We start from the raw sequence: 14,321 nt of genomic DNA on the forward strand, positions 1-14,321 counted from the left end.
AGAGGCTAGGAGGTTCCGTGTCCTTCATCTGCACCACGGGGCCTGTAAGATGCAGTAGATGTCCAATAGTTTTTTGCTCTTCTGGGTCCCTGATTGGTTTAATTATGTTATGAAAATAAAAGTAAATATTTAATGTGCCGTTATAACCCACCGTGGTCACACAGGAGCCAGCGCTGTTGCGTTCATCTCGTATGCGTGACTACGGCGGAGATGAATTGACCCGTATCTGAAAAAAATATGATACCACACAATCACGTCGGTAACAACGGGTAACATTTGAATTAAAGTCAAGTCTTCAGCAGCTCCTTAAAGTAGTGCAGCATGTAGTGTCATTTAATACTCCACACATTTTGAAGTCACCCCCCCCCCACACACACACACATGTGGTGCTGTGATGCCAGCTGTTTCAAGTTCAAAGATGAAAAAAATGACCCCCCGAGTTCAAACGAAGATAATACATCTCCGCCAGTGAAAGTTAGAGAGTAGCAGCAGTTCCGCTGTTTCATAATATGTTCTAATAATTCCTGCAGAGCACAATGACGAACAATAAAACTGTCTGCGGCGCTGGTTTATCGGCACCATTTTATTGACACGCAACACCGTGTTTAGACAAGACAACCAGATCTATTCTGACTGACACTTAAGCCTGTGACTCTGCAATGTAAGACCGTCTATTTATCCCTCTGTGTTGTGTTCCGTCAAAAGGTTTACGGTGTGAACTTGACATTGACGAGTGTGCTTCATCTCCCTGCAAGAACGGAGCCTCTTGCTTTGACCTGCCCGGTAATTACTTCTGCCAATGTGCGCTTCCATTTAAAGGTAATGAACACTGAGGAAAAGTGAGACAAAGAGTTAATTAACTTTGCATACTGTTATTTTCAACTGTCTCGATAAAGTAAGTGCTCTAGGCTGTGGTGCACTTCTAACTTCCATCAAGATACTGTCACTGTATGTGTCACTGTCTGTCAGTAAAAAAGATTTAGATTTTACAAGATAGGTAAAGCGACTGTTTAATCACTGTTCCCAAGACATTTACATCTAGTTTCTGGGATGACTTTTTATATATATGATCAGTGCTAACAAAAATAAAAGACGATGGTGTGCGTTATAAATAGGAACTTTTAATCTGCAGTGAATCCACAATATTGGCTAATTTGTTTTTCGATATTTAACCACACAATGGTGAAAGAATATTTCGAGTGCTCTTGGTACTGCTCTAAGAATAGATTGAAAAGTAAGTGGCTGGACTGGTAATGTGTTTCATGCTTGCATGGCTTGTTTACATCCTGTTTTGATCAAATGTAAGAACAAAACATAATTCTGGTCGTTAAAGAACACAAAACAACCTGTATTTAATACATGTCAGAAGCATTCACACATATATATATAGGCTCTGATTTTAAGCACACACAGCCATCCTTACAACAACAACCAGTCAACAAGTACTAGACCATTCTGACAGATTGCATTCATCAAAAACAACGGGGGCACAATATGCATTCATTGCATAGAAACAGCCATAACTGTGTGTGTGTACAAGAGTCCTAATCTGCTTAAATGATATTCAGAGCTATAAGAATTCCTGCTGCTGTGGCAATGCTTCATCCAATATATCCAGTTTGTAGTGACAAAATAAGGGGCTTGGTCGCTTAAACATTGCTTGATTTAATTTTCCGGAGAGTTTCGAAACACACTGAAATCTTCAAATTGCCCCGAGATTGCATTTGCTGATTCTCAGTGAGAGAGTGCGAGAGAGGAGCTTTGATATCACTCGCCTTACACCATGACCTGTAAAGTATTTTAGAAGCATTTTTTTTTGTATTTTCTGTCCGTCTGTAGTGTTGTCATTTCCTTCCCCGAGTAAGGCAGCTATTGGGTACGACATACACTAAGTTGACTAAGAAATGCTCAGTGGAAGATTGGACTGGAAGTGATTTCAATGTGTTTTGAATTGAATTTTGAACTGAACTGAAGTGCAACAAATCAGCCCTTTATATACGTGTATATATAGTTATGACAGAAAAATCATGGGTAGGATGCGTTTCCTATGTTACATACATTCCCTGCCTGGTGACATGCTTTGCCAATCAGTCTCAGTCATGCATGTTCATTCTTCGTTCCTTTCTTTTTTTTTTTATCCCTTACATAAAAACATCTTGAGAGGAGGGATTTTCTGAAACAGATGATTTCCCTTATTGCATGACTTGACTTCACTGATTTCTGTTACTTAAACTATGGGTTTATTTTGTACAGTTTTGTTATAGTTTCCTGGAAAAAAAAAGTGATGCAAAAATCAGTGGAAATAATGTTTAAAATTGACATTAACCATACTTAAAGGCGCAATATGTAACAATGTGGCCAAATACGGTTACTACACTCAAATTCAAAATACAGAGGTCTTTTAGGTTTCATTTTCTCCGCCATTGCAGCTCAGATGTAACTGGCAACCCGTGGTTGCTCGGCAGCTGAGACTCTACTGATTGCAATGATTGGTAGACGGCAGTAGGTGGTTGATTTCAAAACATAATCATTATTTGCGATCCGCAAAATATTTTTTTTTAATTGCAAATATTTTGGCTGTTCAGTATGTTATATGAATATTATTCCTGAGTCTCTGTGACTTATTAGGATAATGTTATGGCCAGTTGCTTTAAATTTATTACATAATGCACCTTTAATAATTCAACCACTTAATACAAGGACACAATAGAATGTTATTATGTTAAGACTGTAATACATTCCTCAATGATTGAATGGTCCAAAATGGAATTAATACCTTTTCAGCGGAAAAAAAAAAAATGCATCTCAAACTGTTCCCTGCCACCATGTAAGCCTGTCTGTTGGACAATAAATTGACTGAAAAATGAGAGATTATTGCTCGACATTTCAAATGTATGTTCCTCTGCCTCACACCAGGACATAATTGTGAGTTCTTACCCTGTGAGGCCGGTAATCCCTGCGAGAACGGCGCGGTGTGTGTGGAGGAGCTGGATCAGGATCGCTTCCCTTTAGGTTTCCGCTGCCGCTGTCATCGGGGCTTCACCGGCCCCCGCTGTGAAATCAATGTGGATGAGTGCAGCTCGAGTCCCTGTTTTCACGGCTTCTGCTACGATGGTATGAAACCGCCTGTCTTGCCACCATATTTAATAGCAGACTCTCAAAAAGGCATCAAAGCTCTACACACACACACAAAGACTCACACATTTCTGTACAGCTATATGTTTCAGCAAGGACACTTGATAATGCATCCCTGCAGTGCAGGCTTGAAACCATGAACAGCCTTTTCAACACGTGACAGAATGTGGGGGTTGGCCAAAATATACCCTCACTTTCCCAAGATTTCAGTTAAATCAGTTAAAGCAGTCCTTTAAAAATATACAGTTACACACACAAACCCAGGTTTTCTGATCAAATTATAACCCTAAACTGAACTGAACTAACACGGGCCAAAATGTCCTCTTATCCAAAATACGTTTACACCTCTTTTTTTTTTGTCCTCACAAAGATATACATACATGTACACACACACACATGCAATGAGTACGTCAGATTTAGTTTTGCTCACTTACAGTCTGACAGGCGGTGTGCAATTAGGTCACCAGTGCAGCTAATAAGGTTGTTATGAGAGTGGATTTATTTAATCTGATGTGAGGATCTAAGACGTTACCTGCTGGTCAAGGCTCGATTAGTCTCCAAACACAACCGCGAAAGTGATTAAATTAAACATCAATGTTGCGATTTGGATCATTTAAGATAAATGACAATATTATGACAGGTTTCTTTTTTTTTCTTTTTATCCAGTTTAAGTGAATGCAAAACATGTCACTGATTCTTCTCATTTAGCTTCATTATTTTAAATTAAAATATATTTTTTATTGGGTGCAATTACTCTGTACCAGAGTATTTTCTCAGTGGCAAAATATTTTCACCAGTCACCCTCTAGCTCTCGTGGCATTTCTGTAATCTTACTCAAATGGTTTATGCCAGAACAAAAGGGTGATCGCAGTGGATCACTGTCTGAGAGCATCCTATCCTTCATTGTAGACCTCTGCCAACTGTCTTCACTAATCTCGAGTGCAGCCAGTTTGCCTTAGGTTAGAGAGGCAGGCCTCTAGGACCTATTGGCCAGTGCACAGTGGCAGAAAGCCAGCCACCAGGGAGAGCACGGCATAGCCACAGTGGCTGAGATGAGTAATGCTGCTGCCACCCAGGACCTAAAGCATTTAATGAGAGTAATAGCAGCTACACGCACCAAGACAGAGTGACAGCATAGATTACGTGGTAAATCTTTGGGATAATGAAGAATCCTGGGACCCTGACTGGGAGAGTAATAAATTCACTCCTGTAAGAAGTGCAATTACCTCTGTCACTGGCTGCTTGTACAACCAGTGTTGTCTTAGAGAAACGGAATGATGCATCCTCTCTTTAATGTTATTAATAATTAAAGAGAGGAAGGAATACATTATTAGATGTGGGACATGCAAACTTCTGATGGAAGAAATAGCCACATTTGTAACATCTGAATAAGGAATGGCCTTGAATGGACTCTCCTCTGTCGTGCTGCTTTTCCCCACTCTTTCATTGTATTTGGAGTGTGGAAACGAGTGACACGGCTTTTGAGGCTTTTATTGAGAAGGAGTGGGACACCGAGAAGAGGACTCATTGGTTAGTGTGTCTCATACTGATGGTGTGGAGCTCACAGCTCGCATAGATTTTTGAAAGAACGGGTTTGACTGATATAGCAGAGGACGTTTATTGTAATAGTGTTATCCATTAAAAACCTGAATCACAGCGGGTGATTATCCTTTATGCACATAATCAGCATTTACCTGCGTAGAGATGTGGGGCCTACTGAGATTTGAGTGAATTAATTCATGATGCAAGCTGCTGTAACTGTCCTACTGATCTTCTTTCAGTTGTAGATGGCTTTTACTGCCTTTGCAGTCCTGGGTATGCTGGGCTGAGATGTGAGCAAGACATAGACGACTGTGTGAACAGTTTGTGCAGCACCAACTCTGTTTGCAGGGACCTCCATCTGGTAAGTCGACTCATATTTTGTTTGGTCATAATAACAAAGTGATTTTATTGGCTTTTGATAGGCCTCAGAATAATCCAGTACCTTGTAAACTACCAGTTAGTTACTCATTGAAAACGTCTGCAGTTTTTTCATAAAATATTGACAGCCCTGAATCACATTAGGTACTGCCTATTACCTTTGATGGCAGCCATGCAGTTAAATTTTAAAAGCAGCCCCATTGCAGTAAAATATAAACAACTGTGCAATAACACGAATAGTGGTGTATCATTAAAAAGAATAAAATATGCTTATGTGGCTCTGGGGTCTACTACAGGACAATAACGAACAGGTGTGTGTTTGGTAGACAAATCTGGCACACTTTAATGGTCTTATTGGGAAACTCTGCCAGCATAAGGAGATGTGGTTTGTCTTGAAGTTCCAGGTGTCTATGTGAAATAAGATGGAGACACGAAATGTCTAATAAATGTACATCATTGTTGTATCTTTTGTTAGATCAATTACTTCAAATATGGTAATTGTCAATTGCCAATTATGCCTATGGGCTAAGTTTTTAAATATGCAGCATATTACACAAAAACGGCAAAGTATACACTCATATTACTAAATGTATCGCCAAAAGGCTTATTGGCATGTACTTGCAGAAACACAGCTATAACTATAGCGTCATATACAGATTTGTAGATTAGGGTGTAGGCAGTTTGACTTTGCCGTCTGTCAAACACACACACACACACACACACACACACACACAAACACACACCACCCATTTCCGGAGTAATATTTTACAGTTTTGTTCGCAAACTGCATGTGCCACTTTTATGAAACGCATGTGTGGGCACAGACAGGATAGAATATGTATGCTTATATAAAATTGGCCCTTTGTCATCATCCTACAAAATGCATCACATTTACAGCACAGGTTCTTACTTACAGCTTACAACAGGGGTCTCAAACTGGCCACTTGCGGCCCCCCAATCGATTACATGCGGCCCCCCCACTTAATATCCTGTTATAATGAAAACATGGACCATGACCGCACCTGTCTTTTAAACACAGTGTGTAGCTGAGGCACAGCTGCCAGAGAGGTGATGGAATAGAATTATGTTTGGTTACAGTAATGTTTTTATTACAGTAATAATAAGACATTTGGTCATAATTATCCCATTATTAAATGTATCTCCTGGAACCAATTTTAATTACAGTTGTCCACACTATTATTAATGTATTTTAAAATAAATGTTCTCCAGGCCGGGCCCTTCTTGACCACAATCGATGGGCATTGGCCCCCAGGTCATTTGAGTTTGAGACCCCTGGCTTAAATAGTCATGGCTTCATTTATGAATTTATTTCGAATAAACAGGGCAGCTATGCTTTACCTTTGCGCTGCAAGGTCACTTAATTCTCTCAAGCGATTTTTCAAAGTGACTTGTTCTCAGTGTTTCGTGTGCGGTGGTTCTTCAGCGGCGATGTCGACTTATCCAGATGCACACACTCGAGCTTAAAAGGACATTTTTAGATGCGTTTCTGTTTTTTTTTTTGTTTGTTTTTTTTTCGAAGATGCTGCTATACTTCTGAAGTTATTCAAGTGTTGTTCAAGCCAATAACATTGATCTGTTGCAGCTGCAAAAAGACCTAGGGAGCTGCATTCTGCTCACAAACTGTGCAATGAGTACCAGGGGTGTTTTTTTCCAACAGCTGCTTATTTGCTAACAGATTGCACTAGTGGAACAGATGTGTCATAGATAAAGTCTTTGAGTTTTTTTTTTTCTTCTTTTCTTTTTTTTTTTTATTCTGACAAAGACAAATAACGTATAGTATGTAGCTCGCACCTAATGCTCAGGTGTAAAATGAGACCATTGAAAATATGTGCACTATACTGTATTAGTTAAAATGATGAGTTCTATTTAACAAAAAACAAATTGGACTATGTCTTACACTTGGTACAAAGTGACACACGGCGCGGATGAAGTTGCTCGTTTCCAACCGCACAGTCAATGAACAATTCTACTTCAAGGTGGCAAAAATTCTCCCAGCTTAAATACCTGATTAAAACATTTCAGTGTAATTTTCCAGTTTAAAAATCCAAAGCTCTTAATCCAAAGACAAAAGGACATAAGAAAGGAATTGGTCACGATGGGAGGGTAATAATGAATTTCTACCCAATTGATTTTATTTTTTTTTGTAGCTTTACTGTTTCACCACAAACCTCAACTCATTATTCAAATAGGGACAGTTTTTGGAAACCTCTTCACATATACGCTTGTTTACAGTGCAGCTATTCCTCTCCTCTGAACACTGTGTCCCATCGAGCTTTACCTTATTTTGGAGAATTGCAGTCCCTGAAGGTGACTTAGCAGCAAAAATGAGATTATGTTCTATTGCCAGGGGTAAGGAATAAAGAATCCTGGAGGTATCTAATTTATCATGAGATGACGGCATTTCCCCCCACCGCCACCACCACCACCACCATTAGACCCATGGTGTACAAATTATATCAGACAAAGTTTAACGGCTCCCCTCCAGTGTATGAAATACAGATTAGCATGTACTCAAACAGCAGTATCTAGGACCTTTGGACGGGATGCAGCCGATGAAGAATCCTGACCACCTGACGACCTTCATCCTGTATCAGAATAATTTATATCAAACCAGTGCCATGAAAATTTAGTTTAAATGTTTTTTTGTTTTTTTTAAAGTAGTTATATCAGTAATTACCACACTAAATAAGGATTGATTTAGGCTCCCGCATGGAATTTGCAGGAACCATGTTTTAATTTGATTTTATGGGCAGAAAACAGCAAACTGTGTAACGTCTCACTCATGGGAGTATACGGTGTAAAACTGTTTTTTGGAAGCAAAATATGCTTAGACGCGGCGGTAACATTGCATCATTGAAATAAAGCCTTGTACGGTACAGTATAACTCAAAGGGCATAGTAAAAACAGGCTTGCACATTATCCAGCGGGCGAGTGGTAGGAGGAATACATCTGCATAGCAGTGATTTGAAAAAATCAGACAAACACGGCTCTACCACAGCAAAGACATTATTTTTTGTGTGTGTGGGAGGTTTTATGCTGCTATTTTCTATGGAAAATTGATGAATTAAATAAATACATGTATATTCAGCAATGCTGTGACTATTTTCTTACATGTAATCGGTATAACTACAAGTAAACAAATGGCACAAATGGCAGTTTGCTATTTAAAAGTGATGTACTGTCCAGTATATAAACGCATACACGTACATTTCATTTGAAAATACTAAAGTAAGTATCTTGTATTACTATACCGATACAAGATATTTCAGTGTTGATCTAATAGTGCTTCCCTTTTTGGTTTGGATTGCAGAGTTATGAGTGTGCGTGCCTCTCGGGCTGGGAGGGAGAGTTCTGCCAACAAGAAATTGATGAATGTTTATCACAGCCCTGCGAAAACAACGCCACCTGCACAGACCTCCTCGACAGCTACAAGTAGGTGTGCAAGCTGGCTCGAGGAAGCTATCCTCATGAGGTGCATCAGTCACTTAATAAATGCAGGGAAAAAGAAGCTGTTGAGAGCGAGCAATATGTCCTTTCCACTGGCACCGAAGATAATGAATTGCAGATGGCAGGTAAAACAAATGAGTCAATCAATGGCTCACAGCATGAAAAGGTTTCAGGGGATCTTTGACTCATTGGAGGAAAAAGCTGGTGTATCTGCTTCAGCTGGTGCCCGCTCTCACTGGGAGGCGTAAAAACTGCTGGAGGTTGGAAAAGTTGGGGGATGGAAGGGAATGTGAGGTGGAATGCTTGATCGAGCTCAGGTACTCGCTGCCACCAAGTGGGATAGTCACCTGCTTTAAGAGCAGATACTTAAAAATCACACACACACACACACTTGAATGCTCTCTCTGTTTCCTTTTTCCAATCTCTCTCTCTCTCTCTGAATACATACATTTCCATTTACATCCCCACTCACTGCTCTCACCTCCCCTGTCCTACATTTAGCTGTCCAGAATTAAAAGCCGTCCCTGACCAGTAGTACAATTAACCTGTAAATTTCCCCACACTGTCTCTGCAGTGCACTGCCTATTCATTCATTGTAACATGGTGTTCTTGTATCTAGCAAATGTGTTATTTGGAACATTTTTGGAATTGGGGATAAAACAAAATGTGTGCCATGCGTGTATGTGTATCAGAAAGAGCCTTCATAATAGTGCCGTTTTAGTGCCGTTGTCCCAGACAGAATGTGACACCCTAACCCTGAGAAAAATACAGATTGCGTTTTTACTTATTTAGGATTCATTTTAAAATGTGCCAAAAGGTGTTTTAAAAACCCACTTTCCCCTCTCTGCTGTATCCAAGGTGTTTGTGCTCACCAGGCTGGACAGGCGTGGACTGTACAGAGGATGTGAATGAGTGTGATTCTGCTCCTTGTCTAAATGAAGCTCGATGTCAAGAGTCAGACATGCCTGGGGGTTTTTCCTGCACCTGTCCCCCCTTCTTCAGTGGCCCCTTGTGCAGCCAGCCTTATGACCCCTGTGACCTCCTTCACAATCCATGCCTGCACAACTCCACCTGCCTGACACGCTTCAATGGAACAGCCTCCTGCAGATGCCCAGCTGGTGAGTGAACACACTGCCACGGCTTCACTCTTATAGTCCTTTTTTCACCCACTTCCAAGTGTCACTACATCATCCTGTTCAATGGATTACTGTACATAGATAGTACTTTGAAAATTACACAAAGCGCAATTGAAAAATCGCAAGTTAAACGCATGCATCATAGATCAAACGTTGTAGCAAGAAGAAGATGAAAAATGTTGCCATCGCAGTTAATCGTACATCATTTGTATCTGTTCTCTGAAATGTATGATGCTTCCCAAAAAAGTTACTCTATCAACAGAGATGAATGGTGTTTTCCTTGGGCATAAATCGTGCTGAACTGTAGTCTGATTCTTAAAGGTTTTCCTACAGGGAAGATTGTAATGGATTGATGCATGCAACAAAGTTATGTTGTGTTTATTTTGTGTTGCCATTGCTGGATGTTTAAATAGCCCTAATTCTGGCTGTAATATAGCAGTTGGCTCATCATATAGGTTAAATCAGGTGAAATGCATAATGCAATTGTTTCTATGGTTTGGTTTTGTAGTAATTGCAATACTGTTTTGGGGTTGATTTATTTGCAAATAGTCAACATTACCAAAAAAATATTAATATCAGCTCTTTTGTCTTTTATAATTTATTGATTTCCATGATAAAACCAAGCCTCAACACACTGAAACACTGTAAAACCTGAATTTACATGGTTTTTGAGTATATGACATTATTTCAGACATAAGTCAGGGCTGTGACTGTGATCAGCTCACATTTGTTTCTATAACAATGGACACAAAAGTTTTTTTTTTACAGTTGATGGACAAATCAATCAAACTCAAATTCGCCTTAAAACCAATTTGTTTATCATATGCTAGGCATGTGCACAAAATTGTGCAAAAAAAAAAATATGACCATTTAATGGTCATATTTTTTTTTTTTTTTTTTAACAATCTTAATTTTGTGCCGATCAAAATGATTTAACGTTGTGCTGAACCTAATGGCTCGATCAGCACAGAGGTGAAAATACGCTGTCTACCTTGTAGAGGAATAGGAAATTAGGTGCTGCTTGCATACTTTACACTAACGAGCTTAGCATAAGCTTGGTCCTTTTCACTTCACGCAACCATTGACTCACGACTCTCAATTGTTACTCACCATAAATCCACAGTGCATGGCTAGTGTTCAACAAACACAGAATCATTGGCTTAAGTACAACAATTTTATAGACTTCACCACTCGGGAAGTTGTGTAGGTTCTGCTTTATTTCCAGACCTAATTGAATTATAATTTGTCAGCCTGCGTCTGCCAGATTTACTGCTATTACTTGGTAAAACCGAGTCTCATCCCACTCACTCAAGATGGACAAAACACAGAAAACATTATCAATGGTAAATTGATGTCTAATTAACACCAACTACCCATTTGTCATTAAAATGCAATTGTGTAAATGAGCTATTTTGTTAGGTGTGTGGTAGCAGTGCATAGTATGAAAATATACTTTATTAAGAAGATTAAGAGGTTTTATTTTTTTAACATCACATGAAATGGAACAAGGGCCTTTCTGCAAGGAGTTTGCATGTTCTCCCCGTGTGTGCGTGGGTTTTCTCCGGGTTCTCCGGCTTCCTCTCACAGTCCAAAACATGCGATATAGGGATTAGGTGAATTGGGCACTCTAAATTGACCGTAGGTGTGAGTGTGTGAATGGTTGTTTGTCTCTATATGTGGCCACTGGCGAACTGTCCTTTATGTAATTGCCTTAAAATGAAAATAATGTACAAATGGTTATTAACAAAAGGGGTTAATAATCAAGCCCTTGGTACCATACATTTTTTGTGTTTATTCCTTTTTTTTTGTTGAGGTAGAGTTAAAGCATGCATATTTACGTGCCATTTTTACATGATGAAGTTGGATTATTTGAACAACAAAGATGTGTTGCTGTAGATTCTCATTCATGTCAATGATAGCCACGAAGATTCATATCGAGGGTAACATGGAGATACTTATTGGAGATTCTCCTGAGGTTTTTCTCAGGAAGAAATCTTCCTTTATCCAGATCAGGTTTATGCAAACGTCAGTGAGCAGTGCAGCTTCAGTTTATGCTGTGATTTTTGTGTTGTCGGCATCACTGGTTGGACCGGAGTGATGTCTGTGGCGTGCAGTTTTACAGGCTATATTTACTCACACAAAAAGGAACATTGCGTCATTAAGACTCCAGCTACAGTTTTAACTTACTACTTGAAGTCATCTTGGATATGAATCTATGTTTTTTGATCTTCTGTTTAGATTCTAGCAGTGTGCAATGTTATATTGTTGTTTACTGGAGAGGGAATGGAATAATGTTAAGATACCCAGGAGACAATGGACATACCTTTTAAAGTGGATGGTTACTGTCATATTTTACAGCCTTTTTATGGTCTTGTGATTATATCCAGTTCTTATAAAGATAAGTGGCTCAACACTGGGTTTAACGATCACTTTTCTTAAAACTTTCTGTAAAGACTGTAAAGTGAAGGCTTCCTGAGACACTTCAAAAGACTATATCATTGTCACAAAAAGGGTGATGTGGCAACTTTAGTGTTCAACAATTCAATAGGAACTAAAAGGCAGCCATTTGTGGGTGCCTACTGGGAGAAGCATTAAAGTAGTTTGTAAAACACAGACACAATGGAAATGAGTTTTGTCTACAAAGGTACCCCGTGAGAACCTGGAGGCCAGAATAACTAGACTAGAGTCAGCTGAAAGAATCTTTTTTTGAAAGAAATATGAGGGAAGCAGTTGGTTGTAGATGGCTCCTGAAGGATATTTTTGTTCTTCCTAGCCTTGACTTTCCACTGCGGTTCTGGCCAGAAGGCCTAGTCATCTTGTCTGACCAGCACAGATGCTCCACTTTCCTCTTAATGAGGAGCCTCAGCAGGGAGTGCCAAAACTGATAGAAGAGCAACCTGAAAATGGAAGAGTTGGGGTCAAGGATGAGGCAAGGGTTACTGGCTGACAACAACAACAAATGAAACAAGCACGCGTGGCATAACTCGACACAGAATATGGCATTTACTGATTGTGTACACAATCTATAGACTTGGGTGCCCTTGTTGTACACAAGAGTAAATAATTAGTTCAATTTTTGCAGTTTTTCAACTAAACTACGACTAAATATGGGAACACAGAGGGCATAAGGCAAAGCTACATAGTGACATGTTTAATTGCTCATGCACTCATGTGGCTTCATACTAATTATTTTCGCAAATAGCCAGTGTAAATTTCCATAAGTTGGAGTAGTTTAAAAGACTTGCACTTAATCGAACTTCTGCCATAGCAGCACAATGTGCAAGTAGTTGAGAGAAAAGCAATACATGTAACAAATATGACAAATACGAGTAACTGTATTAAAGGGGAAATAAGTAGTTTATAGTGCCATCTAGAGGAGAGGCTGAAATTTACAACAAAGACCTGCTGCTCTGCTCACCCCATCCCTTCCCTGAGCGCTACGGTATGCGCAGCTGGTCAAATGTCGTCCTCGTCGTCTTTCTCCGTGTCAGCAGATGAGGTTCGTGAGGCGAGGGAGAGGGCGAGCTACCGTGGCCATAGCAGACGGAGCGGGGAGAGAGGAGGCGGGACTTCCGCTACAAGTAAAGAGACGCTTGTTTTGTTCTCTCGCGTTTGTCCTTACAGGCTCCGGTAGAAACATGGCGTCTCGCTGCTAACAGTGGCTATGCAACCGCGGTCCGCGGTCATGTTATTTTACATGACTTTTTGAAACACTACGAAAATGAAACAAAAACTATTATACAGCGACTAGACAATGCAGGAGCACATAATATGTATAAAAAAGTGGATTTTGGGTTATATAAACCCATAAATACTACATATTGTACCTTTAAGTTAAAGCTAACATTAAAACAATTGTGTGATGCAATCTTAAAAGTTAAAGCTGTTGGATTACTCACACAACACATACTGCAGACACAGTGCACTACAACAATGCTAAAGAATAACGCAATGGAATCCCCTAAAAATCACACACAGGGCGTATTTTATGTCGTTCAAGGCAATAACCAAATCGCCCAACAATGATAACAAGACTCTTAAAAGTGAGTTATTTGACACAGGAGTGGGGAAATTATGATTCCTGCAGTATCATGAATTAACTGAAAAACACTGTGTGGTCCCATTTCATGCAAAAATCATTTGGTCTCCGTGGCTCAGTATATCCCCAGAGGTGCTCCTGCCAGATGGAGAACAAACCCCTTTATTTGCATGGCATGCTACACTAGCCTTCACCTTCCACAAGATTGAGATTGTGTCTCACAAAACAGTTGGTTAATGAGCATCTGTGAAGCCGTGCCAACAACACAACTGACACATACCTAATATGATATTGAAAAAGATGTGCTCAGGATATGTGCTGCCAGAGACGTGTTGGAAAAGCCGACTGTCCCTTCAGTGATTATTCTGTTTTATAGAGGAGGTTCGGAAATAGGAGTTCTTCAAGACGTTTCTCAATTTGTAAACCAGATGCCACAGCAGATGTGTGGGAATATCACTGACCTTTTTGTGTCTGTCACTGTATTAAACTGCAAGTGTAAGGCCTAGATTCTCTCAGTCAAATGAGCTCATTGTTTTTTAGTTTGCTTTTATTTTTATTTCATTTTTTTTAAAATGAACAAGAATCAGCATATAATCTTACATACATTTACATACATTTAATAT

General features: G+C 39.6%; 1 protein-coding gene across 1 annotated transcript in view; it reads left to right on the top strand.

Moving 5' to 3' along the window:
- The window catches only part of eys (eyes shut homolog), a gene marked incomplete at both ends in the record, with an annotated part of 153,601 nt that overhangs the window by 39,272 nt on the left and 100,008 nt on the right, over positions 1-14,321 (top strand). The window contains 5 exons of the mRNA XM_083897393.1: positions 706-819; positions 2,917-3,114; positions 4,917-5,038; positions 8,387-8,508; positions 9,382-9,641. Coding sequence (XP_083753519.1) covers positions 706-819; positions 2,917-3,114; positions 4,917-5,038; positions 8,387-8,508; positions 9,382-9,641 — 816 coding nt within the window. The remainder of the gene's footprint in view (positions 1-705; positions 820-2,916; positions 3,115-4,916; positions 5,039-8,386; positions 8,509-9,381; positions 9,642-14,321) is intronic.

This window comes from Microchirus variegatus (assembly GCF_963457635.1).
Source record: "Microchirus variegatus genome assembly, chromosome: 11".
NCBI lineage: Eukaryota > Metazoa > Chordata > Actinopteri > Pleuronectiformes > Soleidae > Microchirus > Microchirus variegatus.